Raw genomic sequence first — 22,704 nt, forward strand, 5'->3', positions numbered from 1 at the left:
GCAGTAATGTATGATTAGCTGCATAAAATGGACTATCCTGGGGGCAAGAAAAGGTGTTTCAGCACAGACATACACTTGAAAGACTCAAGGTGATGAAGAAGGTGGATTCTAAGCATGAGAAAAGACACAGGCCACTGTAATAGGGATTTGACCCAGCTTTTAGGATATTACAGTAAGACATTAAAAATAGTTCTGTGCATCATTTGGATGTACAAACAAGACAAAGCATTTTAAAAAAGAAAAAAATTCAGCTATGTCAGTAATATTGAGTTTTTAATCAAGTCAAAGATTGTATTGAAGAAAAAAGGAATCATAATGACAGAAAATGTATGTACAGTATGCTGTATGTTGCAAGTTGCAACATGCAGATAACAAGGCTGTGTGGGTGAAAAAATAAAAGCACCATTCAGGCATCAATTACTTTCATTCTTCTCTGCACATGTTTCTACATTGTCAGGAGGTGCATAACAGAAAAACAAACTGTAGATAGCAACTGTGGTAGAAAAATTTAATAAAAAAAGAAAAAAATGCAAAGCAGTTTTCCACAATAATGAATGTTTACCTCTATAGCAGTTTTTTTTTTTGCAAAAAAAAAAAAAAAGGAGTCTGCTTTTTTTTGGTTGTAAAATATTATTCACTTCTCACCAGTATGTGATTGCTGGCATACAAGCAGTGCATATGAATACATAAAGCCACTGTTCACAAAAAAATACAAAATAAATACAAAAATAATAAACTTGTATGGACCTCATAGTTGACAAGAAACAAATGTAATTCAAATAAAATATAAATTCAGATGTAGGCCTGCCCATTTAATTTAATTTATTAAATAAAAATAAACAAAGTTCAGACTCAAAAACTTTAGCTTAGAAGAGTCTGGTCAAGAGACACTACAGAGAGAATAAAAAAAAAAGGAGTTTGTTTCATGAGCGACTCAAAACAATCAAAAGTGTTAGCCAGTCTTCTTAATCTAATTATAAAACTATAATTACTAAATATTAACTATAATTATGAAATGTCCACTATAAACCAGTGAGTTTATGATTATGAAAATGAATGAAAATAATATACAATATCAAGCAGGATAACTGACTACGAGACCGGAAGCCTCGCACATTTAAATTACAAATGGCTGCATCAGCTAAGTTAAAAATAAAGGCTTTTCTACTGATTAAACCATTTCATCATTTGTCAGTTATAAAGCTAAAATTGAAAAATGAAGATATACAGTGTACAGTATTAAAAATTAATATACATTTTGAGATGAATATCTAAACACAGTTGAAGAAAGCATAATTAAATAGACCAATATTATAAACAAGATTATTTGTTTTAATTTTTTTAAATTTAAAACCTTATTAAATTGTGGTGGGTGGCAGCTGGCAAATAATATCATTAGAACAATGCACACCCAGAAAACACATGCTCAGAGACTGAAAGGAAAGATTCCAGCAGAAGGACACAAATTTCCACATCAAGTGTGCAAACGAACAACACATCTACTAAGTTACAGACAAGAAGTCAGAGATGGATCAGCTCACAAAGTCTCAATAACACAGCCGAAAAGCCCTGCTGAACTCTAAAATGTTCTTCACTGGTCACTTCACATCACCAGTCGCCTGAGCTTACCCTTTCCCTCCCGAAGCAAATTAGTTTTAGGGGCACCCTCCGGTGTTGATGTGTTTCAGGGTTTAGACAAGTAAATGTGGTTTTGATTGCTTGGTGATGTCCAGCAGTGACCTCTCAATGTCCCGCTGGTCAAGAGAATTAAGTGGCGAACAGAATGCCACCATTTTCCTACCAAACCCACAGAAAAAGACCCAAGACTAGACTAATAAAGCTTGCCAATCTGGCAACCGCTGAGCTTTTCATTTCTCTAGCCTCAACGATGAGAAACACTTACTGTGACCACTGCTTAAGACCCCAAGACTCCACTGACATTTACTCCAGAAGAGAGGATGGTGTTGGGTCTACAATGAGGCGACAGTTGCATGGTAATAAGAACTTGTTACGGTTGAGGAAAAATAATAGAATAGAAAGTTGCAAAATAAACATACTTTAGATTTTTCACAAATAAATAAATATTTAATACAAAATATAACTAAAAAGAAAGTAAACACAGTAACCCACAGGGCACTCAGTATTCAGGGACGTTTATTCGCACTGCGAATCATGTTTTTCAAATAAAGCCAGGGTAACCCTCATTTTACGTACAGCACACAGTGAAAATGCCATTAAAAATGACAGTGGGCAAATGCATAAAGTGCAGCATAATTTAAAATTCACGAGTTTAGAGTTTCAATTAACACGGACCGAATGTCACACAGAGAGCACGTGATCATGCTGGATAAAAATGCACACTTTACAAGATCTCACAGCTGGATACGACTAAGTTTGGAAGGTTTGTGAAATTAAATATTCATTAGTCATTCAAAGATTTGTTTAAATTATATAAATGCATATTTGCTTAATGTTGACAGCAAACGAGAAAGTATTATAATGTTTTCTATTACTAATAATAGAATTCTATCTGATTATAAGACAGACTTCTATCCATAATAGACAGAACTGTTAATGACGACGATGAACAAGAGAGAGAGTGTGAGCACTGTGTGTGTGATCAGGCGCTGGCCCTCTCAGCACCATCAAAATAAAAGTCTGGTGCGCCGTCAAAATCCAAATGTTAAGTATGAAGCAAAAAATGTTAAGTATGAAGCAAAGAGAGTCACTGTAAAATAAAGAAGGGGTCAACTGAGTTGATGAGCAGGCAATGTGCTTTGTTAGCTAGCACATCAAAATCACTACCAATTAATTTCTGTCACAGTTAGAGAACTGAACACCAATGTAGAATTTTTACAGTCAGGAAGCTAATTAGGTGTTTTCAAGAGGAAGAAATGGAACAGAGGTGCAAGGGATATAGTAAGGAAAGCACATAAAAAATGTAGATTAACCTAAAAAATCCACATGAATACTCCCCTTCTATTTGTTTACAAACACTTCAACAGATTGCCTTTTCTAAATAAACATTTTAACTTAAAACTATCTGCATAATACCTGCAGAATTTTTCAATGTACATTTGCATGCAGTTCATTATGTGTCAAAAGTACAAATGTTACAAACAATACTTTTAAAACACGGTTTGAAAGCAGCAGGATGAAAACTGTTGAAAACAAATAGAAACAAAAAGACAAAATAAGTGTCAACTGGATTGAGACAGAATGCTCTCTTTTCTGCTTTTTGACAACATTTATGCATCTCAGTATTTATATAATTGCTCTGACACTATGAAAACATCTTGCCTTAATACTTTTAAATGTGTTAGTCTTTGAATAATGATATAAATAAAATGTTTGCAAAAATTACTATAAATACTTTATAAATAAAATAATATTATAAATACTATTTTAAAAAGCCCATTAAAATTAATGTGTTATTGAGATGCTGCATAATTTTATAAATCTCCAGCAAGTACCACTGTAAATATTCAACACATTGGCCCTGGGCTATACCATTCTAATATTAACTGTTTTTGTTTATTTATTGTTTTTATTCATTTATTATTAACACATACCTCCAGTAAATGTTTTCAACAACTATGTGGTATCTAAACTGTGGAGCAACTCATCCACAATTTACAAGAAAAACAGCAGAAGAACGCAAGGTCCTGTCACCCTGCATCAGACAGACTGTCTCCTCTGGAAGTGGTGGTTTACTACAGACTACCAAACTAAGCTACATCTGGGAAGACAATCACTCACACCTGTGTTCCTACAGCTTACTGGATCCATCTTCATCACCGCTGTCAGCTCCTACTGAAGCACTTGATCACTAGGTTGTTGTATTTTTTAGTCAGGGACTACAGTAGCAAGGCTGAGAAAAAAATCTTCATGGAAGAACATGTGCTTCAGTTTGTTATGATGAGTACAATTATGGAATGATCATAGATGTGGATTTCTATAGACCTTGGCGTAACTCATAAATGCTGAAGGCGCATTGACAGGCATTCTACCATACCATCTCATCTGCATAGCTAAGCAGAGAAATAGGAAGACGCATTCTGCAAATGAGCCTGATGCTGGACCAGATTTACATACACATACACCAGTTTTTATTTCATAATACAATGAGTTTAAATAAACAGTACACTAAAAGGAAATATGTCATTTACTTACACATTCTAAAACCATATGATTTAATTCAGCAATGTCATATACTGAAAAGCTTCCCTTCCACTAGCCGGGTATCCATGCATCCATTGTGAATGTAACTTATGCACAGAACTGGAATATCGCATAAAACATTTGCAAACAAGCATTGTTTCCATCCAAAGAGTCAAAGAAAACAAAATCAAAGCTTCTTGATAAACTAGCACAATAAATCACTAAGAAAAATAGGAGAATATAATAATTTTCACATATAATACATTACTTGCGCCTCAGAGCGAGCAGACGAAACACAGTTCAGTTCAGTCGTGTAAGACATTTCTGGGAGTTATACAAAAATACTTTCACAGACTTAGCTTGTGCATTTCCAAATGACCATAACAACATTTCAGACGCTGTGGAATGAGATCGGTCCGTTGGTTATTCATATGAAGTCACATGACTTTTTTTGATGCGTTTGGAGGAATTTATTTGCAAAATGCATTTCCAGCTCCCATTATTCACATCACTCGCTACCCTTTTTCGCCCAAGTCAAAAACCACCTCAAGTGAGCATAAAAACTTTTTTTTCCAATTAAAGGATTTTTATTAGAAATTTGGCATTTGCATCACTCATTTCTCATGTGATTCTTTGAAATGCACATTAAAATAGGTGATGGAAACATAGCTACTGACGCTTTCAAATATGCTGTATCAAAGCAAGTCATGTCAGGTTTCATGTCAATATTAACTAGGGCTGTCACTTTTTATTCAATTTTCGAATATGCATTCGAACATGACGTAAAATATCCATAATCGAACTATAAATAAAATATCCAGTTTTTAAAATGACATGTGTAGCGCATTTTTTACAGTCTATGATTATACCTTTTGTTTTTTATTTTATTCTTTGCCATCTTATCCAGTAGAGGGCACTTTAGACGTATTGTAGAGTAGGCCCATGACCAAATCACGCGAATACTAGCTAGTAACCAGGCACGTCTGTGCGCTCCGAACGTGTCTTCTCAATCCAGATCAAGTTGATAGACTGGTGTTTCTTGCAAACAATATTAAGACATGAATTAGGCTAGGCTATATGCCTTACTCCTGCTGCTGTTTAAGTTATCACGTTATTGTTTGTGCCTGTTCTGAATGTTTTTTTTTTGTTGTTGTTTTTTTTCATTTAGCCTAATGTTTTGGGATATGCATAGTGGCACTTCATATAAGTTGATAACCTGCTGTTTCAAACATCAAGTAAAAAAAAGAATAATCCAGATAGTCCTGTTTATGACTCACTGTTAATAAATTTGTGATTGAATCTCCATTAGGCTATGGTGTTTTTTTTATATATGCGTGGGGCGGGGGCACGTAGATATTCGAATATATTCAAATACATTGCATGATATTCAATATCCGTTCGAATTTGATTTTTCTCAAAAGTTACGGCCCTAATATTAACAAAACTTTTTAACTTGTTTACTTTATAAAAGCCTGGCCCAGAACAGGCAGCATATTGATTTGTTACCTTGGCAAAAATCTGCAAATAAAAGCTGCAGCCTTAAGCAAAAGGTACACCATGTTTCTTTAAGAGATCTTCCAGGGATACCCCCATGCTGCACAGCTGTCAGACCATTAGAAGCAAAATATTAAAAAAAAAGAAATAACTAATTAGCCAGTTAATAAATGAGTGGGCATTTCTGTCAGTGCTGAGAGCACACTGTTGGCTATTTACATAACCTTTAGAGGAGTGAATTTCCATTTTCTCTCTATGCTGAATAAAACATTCCTAATTTGACTGATGAATGTTGTGACTGCCTAATGGTAGCGCTGTCCTTGGAACAGAGATCAGCTCAGCGTGCCTGTCCCTGTATTTTAATGAATCTGGGGAAACATTCAGACTATAAAACACATACACAATCTGTGTGTATCTTAAAACTAACTCTTTTCATTACCTGAAGCCTTAATTGTTTTTCTTTTTAATTTACCCTTTTTTTCACTCTACTCTTTTATCTACTCTGAACATCACCTAAAGTAAGATCACATTAAAATCAAGAAAGGCCACAGTCATCCTGTTACAAAGACCGCATGATTTAGTTCACAGTTCCTTTAGTATTTTAAGTCTGTTCTGACACACGTCATGCCACTGTCGAGGTGCCGTTGAGTCAGGTCTGTAAATGAACAAAGCTTTTGATTGACTGTAATTAGACTGGCTTTCTCTCCTCACAACATCTGCAACATTGTACAGCTGCTACAAAACTGTCAGGGTGAAAAAGGTGCTTTTTTTTCAGAAATCAACTAAAAACCTGCATTTGTCAACATTGCTGTTTTTTTTTTTTTTTTTTTGCGTGCAGAGTTCTCTATAAAATCTGCCCACAGTTATGCACTGGATGGTGTGATAAGGTCAAAGCACAATGGTCTTTTTCAATAACCACAATCTTTTCAGAGGCACACTTTTTTCAAAATCAAATTATGACCAATGTCATACGTTCACCTTCAGATTTTCAAAAGGATAGAAAATAAAACTTTGAAAATCTGACCTTCAGCCATGGTTGTCTTTGAAATACTCTGTTGCCAAATCATCAATAACCACAAAAAACTATTTCAGTAGTACTGCAACAACAATAATTGACCCGAAAATGAAAATTAATGACAGAATTACTTGTTGCTTGTACAGATTTATTGAACAGAAATGTATCTTGGACACTGGTATTGAAAATAAATCCAAACAGATACTACTATACATTCACATATCACATAATAAAATACGCCCCCCCCCCCCCCCAAACAAAATAAAATAAAATAATAATACAATACATTATGTACATATACACCTACCTAGAAAAATACCTCATGATAATACCTCAATCAAGAATTTGATTCAAAACAGTCACCGCCAATGGTACAAATGATCTTTATTTAGGTTCTTTTTAGCCAGTGGTATATGCAGCCTTCGCCCTGAAGTGGATGAGTTTGGTCCGAATGTACTTCAATCGCCTTTTTTTTTACTTATTTTTCTACAAAGTGTAAATACAGCTCTTGCATTGTACTCTGTTTCTGGCCAGTTAATTACTTTGGTTTTGCGCATAAGGTTAATGGTTCGTTAATTACTCGTGTTAATTTATTTTTCTGTCTCATTGTTAAATTGGCATACCACGATACAATATTATTAAAACATTTTCACAGATCATCGATCTATAAACAATGGTCAGGACCCTCCTATCGATATTAAATTTTCTTCGTTTCCTGAGTAGACCTAAACGCTGTCTCGCTTTTTTGTGTATATGGTCCACATTTTCCTGGAATGAGAGTTTGTCATCAATGAAATTTGATACTTACCCTCCAAACCCGTTAGAACTTTGTTCATCTTCAGAACACAAATTATGATATTCCTGATGACGTCTGACAGCTTTCTGACCCTGCATAAACAGCAACGGGACTACCATGTTCAAGGTCCATAGCCCATGTGAGATCAGTGGTTCAACCTTCATTTGATGAAGCTGCAAGAATACTTTTTGTGTGCACAGAAAACAAGAATAACGACTTTATTCAACAATACCTTCTAGTGTGTCAGTCTCCACCATGCATTCACGAGAGTACCATGATGCACATGCGTGTGATGCTGCTGATGCAGGAGCCAGCATTCTCATATAGAACCTGGACGTTGCACATAAAACAGTCTTCGTAAACAAGTCTGGAGATTTTGACAGAGGATGACTTCCAATTTTTTGCCCGGCCTTATTTATTTGAACCAAAACAGAGATGACGAACTAAGAGATGGACGTTCTACATCAGAATGCCAGCTCCTGCATCAGCAGCACCACACTCATGTGTCATGGTACCCTTGTGAATCCATGTTGAAGACTGACCAAAAAAGAGAAGAAATTGTTGAATAAACTCATTACTTTAGTAATGTTTTTGTTAACTATGTTAATTAATTATGTACTTTAAGAAAATGTCTATTTTCCTTGGTAGCTTTGTCTTTAATACCACATATTATTGATTTTAGCACCATTCCCTGTTGTGGTAAATCTTTGTTTTTGAAGTCAAAACATTAACTACCAAACTAACACTTATATACATTCTATACATCTAACAGGCAACTGCTACTGACAGGTTGGCCTCAGTTCAATCTAAGTTTATTTGGTGTGCACTGGGTCAGATGGTGGTAGAGTTCGGTTGAGGATGCATGGCTTGTAGTAACAGTATTAGACATGTTAACGAGGAAAGAAATGGTGAACTAGACACTAGGTTGCTTAAAGCCTTATTATTCAGTAACTATGTCTCCCAATTACTCTGACTTTCAGAAAACACGAAACAACGGTGCAGTGAGATACATGCTCTATGTGGTTTATTAGCATTGTCAATCATTAAAGCTTTATTTGCTAGCACACACATTCACATACAAAAAAAAAAAAACTATTTTGGAGCCTGGAGACAGTTGTGTTATATAACATAACATATTTTCCTCAGAAAAAAAAATACCATTGTCCAAATTCATGCTTCGTGCTCCATGTTTGATCCAATAAGACAGGCCTAAATTAATCAGGCTAATCCAAAACTACAGGATGGTAGCCTATTTCATGCATGTACCATTTGCCAACTCTATTGTTCTTTTTTACAATGAAATGGTTGAATTCCAGAGCACATATCTGGAGCTGAACAAAAGAGCCACACCATGAATAGGATAAATTTATCAGTCCCATTATCATCCAAGTATTAAAACCCAATAATTATTTCATGATCAACATTTTGTGATACTTTGAAGAGGACACACAAGTGGAAAAGAAAGGTTAGTTACAGGTTAATCTTTGTAATTACAGAGCAAGTTATTATTCCATGAATCAGACGAGGGTGTAAGAATAGCATTGATTCTGTCAATTCATTACATTCAGCAGCATTTTTCTAAATAAGTGACACTCACATGAACCAGGGATCATAAATAATGGAGGTAGGGATTATGATGATGGTGCTGAGAACATGTTTAGAGTTCACCCTCCTGCTATCTCTTACCACATTCCTATTCACAGCTCAAATGCGGTTGTTCTGTGTCACTAATGGACGTATACTCTGACTAATTAAGGGATGAGTTTTGGTCTGAGTGTGTCTCAGGTATGCATGCAGTATGTCTTTATTCATTAGCTATCAGAACACGATGAGTCAACATACTCCATTAGCTCACACTGATATTGTGTCCTGACCATCCACAATTTCTATAATCAGTGCCAACCATCCTCACTGCAGAAGTAGCTGCATCGTTTTCATGTGAATTTCATTTAGAATGACATTTTACTGAAGTGCAATTCACAGGCTATGGATTCTGGGAAATAATGTGTTTTGTCTTCTCTAGAAGTTAATTTATATAGAAATTTTCTAAATATTAAAACAATATATATATTCGTTTTATAAATATATAATTTAATATAATTTAACTTATGCAAATTAATTAATATCTACTGTATCCATCCATCTATCCATTTGTCTGTCTGTTCATCCATCCATTTATCCACCCATCCGTTGATCCATCCACAGTTCTATTCATTCATCTTTCCATCTACTGAATCTATCCATCTATCATTCTCTGATTAATCAGATTTTTTGATTTACTTCCTTATATAAAACTTCAAATTGCAACCTGTTTGCTACCTCAAAATCAGGAACTGAAAATTATTTATAAAGTTTTTTCAATATCGATTCTGAATGCCACATAATTCTGGCAAACTGTGCCACTTGTATTCCAATGTCAGGGATTTGTTGTTTCCAGCTCTTTTATTATCACTTAATGAGCACTAAACAAGACCTAATGACAACACATCAATTGCCAAAAGACCAAAAGCTTTGACTACGATCATCCATTCCAGGTACAGCAAATGGTAATTATACCCAGACTCTATGCTGGCAATGACAAGGTGAATGTTTTTAAAGGTGAATGTTATTAACAGAGAGAGGGAGAGGAGCCTATGCCAGAATCTATAGCTTCAATTACCAGGCAAGACGAAGGAGTAGAGCCAACAGGAAAGGCTTCACTGAGAGAGGCAATTATTCGTCAAGAACACAGACAGGGGGTAAACAACTGGGCCTGAATGTCAAAAGACAAGAGATGGAGAGAGTGAGAGATGAAGGAGGGCAGGAGCAGGCAAGTGCAGGAGAGAGGGAGAGAGAAACTCCAGGACGTTTTCCACATTTAAAGTAATGTCCATCCATCAAACTAGTCAAAGCTGTGTAAGAAGAAGCTTATTTGAGTATGAAAAGGGAAATTTCGAAAACACCAATACATCACCGTCCGTTCTGTCCAACAGATTTGATTTTTAAAAATGGCTTTGCAATAAGCTGTGTATAACCTAACAAGAAAGGATGCGAAAAACTTCATATTTTCAAAGTCGAGTAGTTGGTGGGTAGCTTGAATGAACAGGTAGTCTAAACCAAAAGCCCAGGAACACAAGTCTGATAATAAAAATGAGACTCAATTAAAAAAGTGAAATGTCACAAACTGTAATAATAAAAATGAGTTCAAAATAAAGGAAGAATATATATATATATATATATTTTTTTTTTTTTGAGTAACTAATTCAAATTTTCAATGCAGTAAAAGATAACACAAAGATGCATTAATGGGGGGGGGGGAGTGTTAAAAGTATTAAGAATGCAGGTTAACGAGCATTTACAATAACGTTTTAATAGTATTACTTTTAAAAAAACTTGATTGCAGTAAAACACATTTTTTGCCTTCAAAAAGTTTTAGTTTCTTTTTTTGGAGAAAAACCGATGTTGGGTCATCTATTCTGAGGTAATTTTTCTTAGTAATACAATAGATTCCAATACAGTGGCACTTTTATCATCATGATTTTCCAAGGTCTATGAATTTCTGCAATCCAAATGCAGAAAGAGATTAGAGCTGATTGGAGAATAACCACAAGTCCCGACCAGCCACTCCAGATAGCAAATACAATCCAAATTGAATCATCCTGAAATCTCCAAGCACTCCAAAATAATTAAATTCTCAGCGGAAAGAGAGGAACGGCATTATAATTAAACTCCCTTGTTCTTGTTCCTCTTCCATCATTCACAGGCCCTGTAAATGAACGCAAAGCTAACCGACAGGAGGATTAGATTGGGGAATTAATTTTGTTAGGAAAAAATGCATTTTTATCCACCTTGCTTGAATCCTGCATATAGAGTTTCCACTTGTGTGGAGCATGTTGTGCAATGAAGAACTGGAGGATTTGTGAAAAAAAACAATTCTAAGATGTGTACGCAAAAACAGACAATCCTCTAAGCTGTGTGGCTTAAAACTAAGCAATTAATTTAATGCAGGTAGCTCCAACCAACATGTATAAGCATGTAAAAAAGTGCTTGGGGCAAAGACTCCAGTCTCCATCAAGTACCTGATGCCTTTTTTTATCCTAATACTAAACTAGCAAATTTAAATGCAAATCAAGCAGCAAGTTCATTAACCTATAAGCCGACTGAAGAATATCATGCAGAGATCGACCGATGTATCGGTTTTGCCAATGAATCGGCACCGATAGTTGATTTCTGGAACAATCAGTTATGGTAATAATCGGTAACAATTGAAAAACTAATCACTTAGTTTTCCGGGTTGGGTCCGTTGCTGGAGCGGCTGTGAAGAGTCTGTTTTCATTATACAGTCCGAGAGCGGCCTCATATGGCTGAAATCATTGACAGCATGTGCTATTTGTTTAGAAATGTGATGCTGCAGGCTGAACAGAGCAAGAAATGTCAGACCCGGATTTGAATGTAGCTGAAAGAAAATCCTGCCGCGCCATTCAAATAATTTTCCATTAAATTAGATATTTGCCCTGAATCATTATTAATGTAGATAATGAATTATATATTGAGCATTTACATTGAAACGTTTGTCCTTCTGTGGCTCTAAAAAAAGTGTATGCTTCATTTATAGAGATATAATATCGATCACTCTTTCCGTTTGCTCTGTTTTTTAAACACTGAACTTAAACTTAACTATGCCTCATTCTACATTCTTGAAGTAAACTTGTGTCCGTTTGGTGATTAAATAAAGGTTTTTTTTTTTTTTTTTTTTTTTTTTAATAAACCACTATTTTTGTTTTTATTCAGCATCCATTTTAAAAACTATCTGTAAATTAATAGGTTTCGGCCAGTGTGGTCCAACCTAGCTATTGGTATTGGAAAAATACCAATAGGGCGGCGCCCAGGGGTGCATCAAAAAAATATGAAACCCCGACCCCCTGCTGCCACTCCAAGAAATTAAACACTTCTTTGTGTGTTTCTATGACAGGCCTACGGGGAAAACACTGCCCCCTAAATGGTGTATTATGCCTGTGCTATAGGCACACACTACTTTTTACTAGTTTTTCCGATATCTTTCTTTCATTCTATTTCATTCATTTTAAGACTTTAAAAAAACATATATTTTATTTAAAACGTTTTAATATTTTTTAAGGATCTGCTGAGACCCTGACTATTAATACAGTACAGACCAAAAGTTTGGACACACCTGCTCATTCAAAGAGTTTTCTTTATTTTCAGTGTGACTCTACAATTTTCATAGTCATGAAAATAAAGAAAACTCTTTGAATGAGATATAAATGATGTATATATTTTTTTTTAAACAAGGAGGTGGGGGAGGGGTCATGGAGCTTTTGCTATCTTTTTGGGAGGCCTTACCCCTCTGAAGTTTGGGAAGCTCTTTCCTAGATGAATGTTAAGCAACACAAACTCACAGTGTATGCAGAGGAAGAGTTTGTGGACCAAGCTGCTGAGATGGGATTCCTACCAGGGATTTAGAAATTTTGGGAGCCCTGAAATCCAAAACTTCAAACAATCCCAGTGAAAAGAGAGACCGAAATGCTGATCATATATCTAAACCTATCACATAGTTAAAATTAAACTATAGCAGTATATTAATGCTTATGTATATAACAGGCTTGACAAAAATATCAAAACATGAGGTAGAAAAATAGGCATTAAATAATAAATGACATAGCCTGAGATAGCACAATACAATACAAAGGGTCATGGAACCCCAAATTACTTTTTCTGAGATTTTAGCAGTGTTTGTGTTGCACATCATAGAAGACAATGCTAGAATTCAATAATTTTAACTGTTGAAGAAAACTGGTTAATTTTATTTATTTTTTTGCGCAATTTTTATCTTCCGGATATAACATTGTGTTGACGTCACAATTTGTCACGTGGCAATGGACTATAGTACATTGATGGCATGTCTGTGTCTATTTAATTATTCATGAGACTTGTGTGTTCTTATCCTATGAGAAGATGCTTCCCTTAATTATTCACAACAGCATGTGTTGCTTTGCTATGACAGACGTTTCAGACTATAAGTTGACATCGCGCACATTAACTGAGATAAAGGTTAATGGATCGAATAAGAGTGTTTGTTTTTGCTTTGTAAAAAGAGTTCAGCACAAACACGATTAATTCACTTAGTGAGCATAACCGTTTTTACAGCTCTGTGACAAAACACGTCAAAAGGCTTATATAAACACCACAGTATAAGCCTTAAAAGTTCTCAGAGGTGCAACAGTGCATTCATACGTTTTCAATGAAGAGTGCAAATGGCTGTGCATTTATCTTTGTTTTTAACTCAATGGGAGCGAAATTAAACTGTCTGAAGTCAAAGCTTTGTCTGTCTCCCCTCTTCTCCCTCTTCCGCTCACCACACCCACTTTTTTAGCTTTTTTTTTTTTTTTTTTTAAATGTGGTGAGAACTAACCAATTTGGAAACGGGGGATTTATTGATCCTTTAAAAAATGTTGTTAAAACTTATTTAGGTTTCCTTTTAGAAAAGGCACCGATTTCGTGGAATGACACTTTTATATTAATATCTATATTTCTCAACAGTTTTCCGTATTTCCCACCAGTATTCTAGCATAAAAAGCTCCAGGCTATTTGCGGAAAAGCAAACTAAACATTGGAAGATAATTCTTCCATCCTTTACGACAGCATTATGAGTTCATAAGTATACATGAGGAGGTACAACGCCTCCCCTCTCACCTCAGGACAAGTGAACAAAAGAGACAAACTAAAATGAGGGCAATCATCTCCGATAAATACAGTCTTTAGCCTGTCAATGTCCTCATAACAGGCCTGCAGTTACAGATATTTTTATCGGGGCAAACCCACCGGTACAATAACAGCCTCGCACGTAGTTGGCAAAGGCACACAACAACAAATGAACATGGACACACAGGCACACGGTGTCTCTGTGGTGATTCTGCACCTTTGCTTATTTTCTGTCTTACAAAAATGCTGACATATTCGACACACAAACTGATTGGATGACTGTTAGGTCAAAAGAGTCCGTCTTCTTATTCAGTATCATGGTTAGCATCCATTATGAAGCAAAAGGAAGCTCAAAGGGACAGAACAGGAATCAAATGTATTTACTGCTCATCCTTTCAGGTTTATATGTTAGTCTGTGTGGCTGCGATCATTCTTTGACTTACGGGTTTTGCAGCTGTGATGATGTACTGAAGGACCATCTCCCTTTTTGTGCTCAAGTCTTTTTCTCTGAGAGGAGCTTTCTTCTCTTCATTAAGATTCATATCCTCCTGAAAACACAAACCACATACTGTATGTTAGAGAAGAAAAAGGAATCTTTTTACAAGAAAAATCCTCTTAAGATTGACTGTATTGTGAACTGCTTTATGAGATTCTCCATTATAAATGGCAAAACCTTCGACCCCAAAGAAAAGGGTGTATCAAATAATTTACTGATTTCAGTATAGTTCTAATCAAAAGAAAATAGTACTGGAGATGCTGAATGTAAACAGTGGAGAAAGGTAAAGAGCATCTTTACATCTTGCCATTTCAAAAGCCTTACATGAATCAAATCATGCCTAGCACCTGTTCTTTTTGGAAATGAGAATAAATTAAACCGCAGGAAGTCAACCTCTGCTTGTAAATCCATCAAGCAAATACATCTTCCCTGCATTTTATGACATAAAAAAAGGTAAGTAGATGAGAATGACAAAAACACAAAGAATACTGAAAAAAAGATATTTTACATATCTTTAACACCTACAGATCCAAACATTTATATTAATTATGTTTTTTGTTATTCTTCAACATGTGTTTAGGATGGCATTAGTAATAAAAACCATTTTGTTTGAGCAAAATTTGCATCAGTTTATAATTTGGATAAATTGTTAGTCATTTAGTGTTGTCAAATTTCACCCATATTTTTGATACACTAAGTTGAAGTTTGAATGCACAACAACACAATTCAGCACACAAATGTATTTGAAAAATAATATATTTCAAACACTAAGGATACAGACATGAAAAGTTAAGAAATTTCACTATTTGACCATTTAAATAATCTATTAAATATTCATATCAAAGCATACAGTATATACTGAATTTATGTTAACAGCACTACATAAACAATATATATTGTAATATTAATGGATTATATGGATTATATTGAAAAAATGAATGGAAACCACCCAACGAATCCATTGAATTTTTATTACACTTAGAAAAATTGGCACAAATATACACACACACTCAAAATTTGAGCATGTAAGCCTTTTCACATCACTACACACTCCATCTAATATTTTATACTTTTTAATTTAATACTTAAATTGGTTAATGTCTCAAATGTGTTCCTAAAGGACCCCTTTTTGAGTGACTAGGTAGCTATATGCAGTTATCTTCCCCATCAGAACTGTTGTTGTAATTTGTTTTTTAGAGTACTGTTGTATCATTTTGTATATATTTATTTTAAGTTAGGTATTATTTCATTTGTTTTTAACAAATGTTGTAATTCTGCTGCTATGCTTGGTTGCTAAAGGTCAAAGCTGATTACAGAAATATGCCTTGTTTTCTGCAGGAGTCACTGAGTGTTTTTGATTAAACACTTTAAAAATTAAAACCGTTAATGAATAAAGAGCCATTTTTTGCTAAGTTGTTATAAGAGAGGCAATTCTAAACATCTGTTGTCTATGTGGACACATTTTTTGTGTGCGATTTTGTGAGATCTTCTGAATATTAGTACCTAATACAAGACTGACTGATGAAGTCATGAATTATGTATCAGAAAATCTAATGGGCCAATTTCTGAAAAGATTCGAAATTAACAGTGAAACAGAAATGAGCATGTTCATAGATCTGAACCTGTTGTACTGCTAAGACGGGCATTGGCAGATGTATTTGGCAATTTTACTTCCCAGATTACTGAAGCAACAGTCCTGTGCCAAAACAAACTAGCAAGCTGCACTTCTCAAACTCACTATCTCTGACAGATACGGAGACAAAGAAAAGAACTAGGGTGCATCCGTGGACAGTTTACAACTACCATCAACAGAGAGAAAGGGCAAGGAAATCTCTAGGCAAAAGACAGAACACGAAAATCAATAAGAGAGAAGAGAGAAAGGGAAAGATAATAAAGGCTGCATACGATGTTGAGCGCAACTGTCCTAGTGTCCTCCAGTCTTATTTCCCTTTCTCCTTTCTTCCCTTTTCTGAGATGATAGATCAGCAGAGCCGTTTAAGATTTCACTGATGGGTTCGCAGGCGTGATGCAGTACTCGTGTGTCAGAGAGAGAGAGAGAGAAAAAGAGAGAGGAGGATGCTGGGATAGACGCGGACAGGGCGCAGAGCGGAAAGGCATCCATTACCACCGTTGGCCCTGTCACCTCTGCTGGCATGCTCATGTATCCAAACTCGTACTTGCCGTGACTAATGACTGCGTCTCTGCCCACGTTATCCACACTCTTCCTTCTCTACCCAGCAGTGGCTGCTCCTGTCACTCAATCCTGCACTCGGAGATGCTGCTCAACTGCTAACAACACCACCTCCACTCTTAGAAAGGGCACTGACGGGGACCTCCGTACCATAGCGCTAAGGCAACGGAAGACTGTGCAATGTTTTAAAACGATACTTGTGGGAAATTTGATGAAATGCATGTGCTTGAGATTAACGTGTAACAAAAGCGCAACAGAATTGAACTTTCAACAGCTGTAGAATTGTTTTCTTCCTCATAAACCTGAAGGATTGAGAAAAATCAAAACAGTTTGTAAAGTGAAAACTTTTTACATTTGAAATTGAAACATATTAGCACAATACATTCAAATAAATAGAAATTATAGTGAACAAGCATTCTACAAAAATTATTTTTCGTTAAAAATGTGCACATTTTGTCCAAGTCCAAATCATAACTAGATTGTAGGGGTTATTTTATTTTTGTGTATTTTCTTTTATTTACCACAACAAGCTGAGCTGCTTGCAAACATTTGTCAGTGATTGTATAATCAGGTTCAGTTCAATACGAAAGTGAGTAAGTGTTTGAGTATGCATGTATTTATAGGCATGAGGGCCCCGTCCTACTATGAATACGAGCTGATTGAGGTCAGTGACCCATAACAATCCATTTCATTATGAAAAGGTTGCGTTTCCTTAAAACATAATGGCAAATAAACCTCTAGTGATTATTGTGGTTGAAAGGTTGATAAAGGTCATTGAGAAGGAGTGATAATTAGATGTTTTTTATATATATATATATATATATATATATATATATTTATATATATATATATATATATATATATATATATAAATATATATATATATATATATATATATATATATATATATATATATATATATGTCCACAGTACGTAGACGTGTACAATGGCATGAATGCAGATCAACAAATACTTCGCTCTCAGATAATGTTTATTTTTATTTACAAATTTGTGTTTCACAACTTAATTCAAAGTAATTTTTTTGTCTACAATTAGATCTTACCATCATTTTCTCAAAGAGGGCAAGGATTTCCTTCTCTGAAGTGATCTTTGAAGAAAGCTCCTCAAATTCAGAGGAAGTGGACCAGTCACCAGAAGAGGAATGCTTGGACAAGTGGGAGAGGGGTGGCCGTTCCTTCTTACTGCCAGGAATACGGATACTGGGAAATCTGTCCAGCTAAAAGAAAGATGAGACATATGAGAGAGTATGAGTGAGACTAACTCAATGATAATTATTAGTCTATTGATTATTTCTCCATTTAGGTAAATGTACAAAATATACACTATAATTCAAAAATAGTTAACAGAAAAAGTTACAAAAGCATTCTTTTTCCAAATAAATTCTATTTATCAAAAAATTCTGATCGTGAAAGGTATCATAGCTTTCTTAAAAATAAAGGATCATGTGACACTAAAGACTGCATTAATCTCTGCTGAAATATGGCGTTTTAAAATATATTTAAAAAGAAAAAAAAAGTTACTTTAAATTGCAATAGAATTGTATTTTGTATATATTAAATATATATTTTGTTAAACGTATAAAAAGTAAATATGTATAAAAATGCATAACTGAATATTACAAAAATAATTATAAAAAAAAAATGCATTACAAAAATGTTTTACAAAAAAATTATTAAATCACCAAATTATAAACAAGAAAACAAAAACAAAACAAAAATAACAAAAGTTATACTGGCAAAAACACATTCCCATCACACTTTTTTTCATAATAATATTATGTAACATTATTAGTGTTGTCAAAATTAGCACATTAACACAGGTGATAAATTTTTCCAGTTTAACGGTGTTAAAAAATATTTTACACTGTTTATGCAGGGGCTGACCTTTCTTTTTCTTGACAAAAATTGCATTTATTAGACACAGAATGCATTTAAGAGCAAATCAAATGGGAGACTTTGAGATCCACTTTACCTAAGCACAAACGAGTGGAGTAAAACGAGTGTAGAAATGGTACAGGTGACAAGGAGCTTCATTAGAACAGTGAACTGCAGTCAGATCAGATGTTGTCAGGCCATATGTTAGTAAAAACAAATCTTCCTGACTGTCAGCCCTTGTACTGGGCCGTAGCAAGTGCTCTTCAATTACATACACATTATGGCAGTGCACGCTGTAGCCTGTATAATGTCATATTAAAGCGTTACGAGCAAATTAATCTAAGAGCATGCGTATCAGATCCCGGTCGTGTTCAGCAGCGGCAGCTCTTAAAGTGCAAAGAACAAAAAAAAGATGAAATCAATAACTAATGTAGATTTAAGGATTCATATGTATCTAATTAAGAATTTAGTGTTTGATAACTTCATTCAATTTCTGTAACTGCTGAAAGGCAAAGATATGACATTTATTACAGTGGGTTTATGTGAAGATTGTTTTAATATCACTTAAATTAGAAGAAGGTTTTTTTTAAGTCTAATAAACATTTGATACCTCTCAATTATACTGTAATGTTGAATAGTTAATGGTTAAATATTAGATGGAAAAAACTATTTCCTAGAGACACCAGTAGTATTGGTATTCAGTCATAAAAAAGATGCCATTACACAAATCTAAAAAAAATATACTGTCTTTTTGTTGTTTCTACATACATTTGAAGATTGAATATGAAATTACTGGAAAATAAAAATATATTTTAAAAAATGTTAAGTAAATGTTAATGTAAATGTTAATACTAAAATTAGTATTAGCAGTAGTAGTAGTAACAAGTTTTATTATTAATGTTATTATTATAACTAGAGCATCCCCAAAAGTTTTTCCATCATCATTATTATAGCTCTGCAATTATAAAGACTAAAACAAAGGCCAACATGGCACAAACTAGTCAAACACACAAAATGTAATGTGTTGATAGCTCTATAGACTGTTGATGAGGTTAAAACTTTTGCAACAAGACAACAAATCTAAGGACTAGCGCTCTTTTACATACCTAGTAATGGCCTCAGAAGGCCAGCCTGTACTGAACAGAAATTTAAAAGCTTTCAGATCTTTATCAAACACCCACTTTAGCATTGTGAACCTCATGATCAGCTTTAGCTTCCTTATTGCAAGAAGACTTCCATTAGAAGTCTGTCAGCTTCACATTCAGCATGCCTAACAAACAGAGCAACTTGCCGTCGATTTATGTCGAGGTGGTGGGCCCCCGCATCACACAGATAATGATTCCTAATTGGATCAGATTTGTCAGAGAGCGGTTTTCTCTCCCTCTGCCTGTGGGCGCAGCGAGGAGAAGATGGGCGATTGAGATGTCAGCGTTGGCTGAAAAGGTAGGTGGTTTATTTTCAGGAGCCTTGCCCTTTTCTTTCGAGGGGCAGGTGAATTAGTAGCAGTTATCTTAGAAAATATTTTTCGCCGATGCCACCCATCATGCATTATCTCAGTAAGAAGGAGAGCAACATGCTGAGATAATCAGCAATGACACTGATGTAAAATTAATTAAACAAGCAGTAGATCAGAGTGTAGCTAGCGACTACAGTGCACGGAGCCAATCCAGGGAGCAAATGCGTGGTGTCTGATACCAAACGACACCATCATCTGTCTAATTTGGTTTGCCGCTGCCCTAAAGCGTCTCTTCGCTACATTGAGTGATGGCACTGATCAGTTTAATCACAGAGATTCATCCCCAGTGGAGGGAAGAAGCACTTTGCTATTCTACACTCGTTACCAGTGAATAGATAAATAAATATGTGCAACCGCTACCTCGATAACAACAACAGGCTTCATACCACAGCCGACGCAAGCTGATCTAGATGATGAAGTGCTTTTCAGGGCTGTTTAGGTGTTTATGAGTGAGCATGCCCCTTACTTTCATGCAATCTCTCTCTCCCTTTCTCACCAACAGACACTTTGATGTTACTAATGGCTCCATTCCCCTTCATTCCTCTTCTGATCACTCCAACAGACCCCTCTTCAGTAATTCAGCCTCTCAGCAGCAAAACACATTTCTACCATGACCAAACAGCAGCCCTCACTTGGAAAAAAGCCCTCCATTATCTAAGGACACGATTCACTCATCGAAAACATGTTCAACACCATTTTGCCACCCAACAAATTCCCCACAAAAATGCATCTGTTAATTCAACATTTGTTTTTAAAGAAGTAGTTAACCCAAATATACACTTGCTGAAAATAAACTAACCATCAGGCTACCCAAGGTTTACAGAAGATGAGATGGTTTGTTCATTTTGAGAAATTTAGCATTACATGACTTGCTCACCTATGGATCCTCTGCAGTGAATGGGTCCCGTCAGAGATTCCAAACAGCGATAAAAGCATCAAAATAAAACATTAAAAAATCCACGAATTCAGACGAATTAACATCTTTTGAAATAAAAGCTGCATGTTTTTAAGAAATACAATCATTAAGTCATTTAAGAAATCGTCGCTTCTGGACAAAAAAAAAAGAGTCCATAAAATCCACAATCCAGCTTTTCATTTCACGAAACATTAATTGACGGACTGGAGTTGTGTGGAGTATTGATGCTTTTATCAGTTGTCTGAACTCTCATTCTGAAGGCTCCTGTTCACTAAGGATACGCACAAGATTTCTTCAGAAGATTTTTACAAATCTGTTTCAATGAAGAATATACACATCTAACCTACATCTTGAATGGAGAACATCTTCTACAAGTTTTTTTTTTTTTTTTGGTACCATTACTTTAATTATGTTGTTGTTCTTTGTATTCATTCATCTGCTTCTGGACCCTTATAACCATTAACTCATGTGTTCATTCAGGACCACACCTTCAGGGTGCATGTGCATGATAGAGAGAGAGAGAGAGAGAGAGAGAGAGAGAAAATTAGTGTCCCAGCAGCATCTACCTCATCATAATCCTGATTACCCTGTTTCTGGGTCTACCCTCTCTCTAGCAACTAGAGACTGAGAATCGATACCAAACCAACAAAAACACATTTTGATGCTAATCGATAATGCCAAAAAAAACAATGCATTTTAAGAGCACAAGAGTGACCCTACAACAAAGGAGGACGATGAGAAAGAGAGAGATGGAGTAAAGGACCCAGGAGGTAAAGAATTAAAGAAGAGAAGATTAAAATCTACTGAAGAAAGAGGAAACCTTGTGAAGAGATGAATAGTGAGTAAGCAGGGCAGAAGTGAAGGAAGTGAAGAAAGCGAGAAGGTTGATATGAGATCTAAGGGAGGATGGAGGTGATTGCAGTGCTAGTTGGTGCTATTCACCATGAGGGTAAAAAACGGCTACTGATTTCCATCGATAAGATGGCCTAGGTGCTGTTTAAATTAACTGAATGCTCCACTCCATGACCTAAAGTTCTTCATCCAAAATATTTAATTACCTTACACTGCTGCTAGCGGAAACATGTCCAGCTGCACAGGCTTGATACCAACAATGTTTAATGAAATTCAGACCAGTACATCAAATTCTAACACACTGCAGAATTCCACACAGCAACATCTTTGTTTCACAACGAACAAATTAAATAAATCAAACAAACAATTCCATAAAGTAAAATAATAATAATAATAATAATTATTATTATTATAAAAAAATAGTTTATGATTGATTTTGTATTTTGTACAAAAAAAAAATACTATAGGCTTTTCCATCGAAATCAGGGGTGTGTCATTTTACGAATTTTTGAGTGTGGATGATTAAAATGTCTCCACAATCTGCTTTTGAAGAAATATTATAGTATGCTACAGCGTGGATCCGTCTCGGTATACTGTACAATGTGACATACATTCAAATCAAATGTTAACTCTGCAGTAGAGTTAGTTACACTCTAGTGTTGTCAAAAGACCC

General features: G+C 35.2%; 1 protein-coding gene across 1 annotated transcript in view; it reads right to left on the reverse strand.

Annotated features, from left to right (window-relative positions):
• The window catches only part of LOC127968161 (protein diaphanous homolog 3-like), a 331,343-nt gene that overhangs the window by 251,686 nt on the left and 56,953 nt on the right, over positions 1 to 22,704 (reverse strand). The window contains exons 2-3 of the mRNA XM_052569110.1: positions 17,916 to 18,089; positions 14,609 to 14,713 (exon numbers count right to left, since the gene is read on the reverse strand). Coding sequence (XP_052425070.1) covers positions 14,609 to 14,713; positions 17,916 to 18,089 — 279 coding nt within the window. The remainder of the gene's footprint in view (positions 1 to 14,608; positions 14,714 to 17,915; positions 18,090 to 22,704) is intronic.

The sequence above is a fragment of the Carassius gibelio genome, chromosome B11 (genome assembly GCF_023724105.1).
Source record: "Carassius gibelio isolate Cgi1373 ecotype wild population from Czech Republic chromosome B11, carGib1.2-hapl.c, whole genome shotgun sequence".
NCBI lineage: Eukaryota > Metazoa > Chordata > Actinopteri > Cypriniformes > Cyprinidae > Carassius > Carassius gibelio.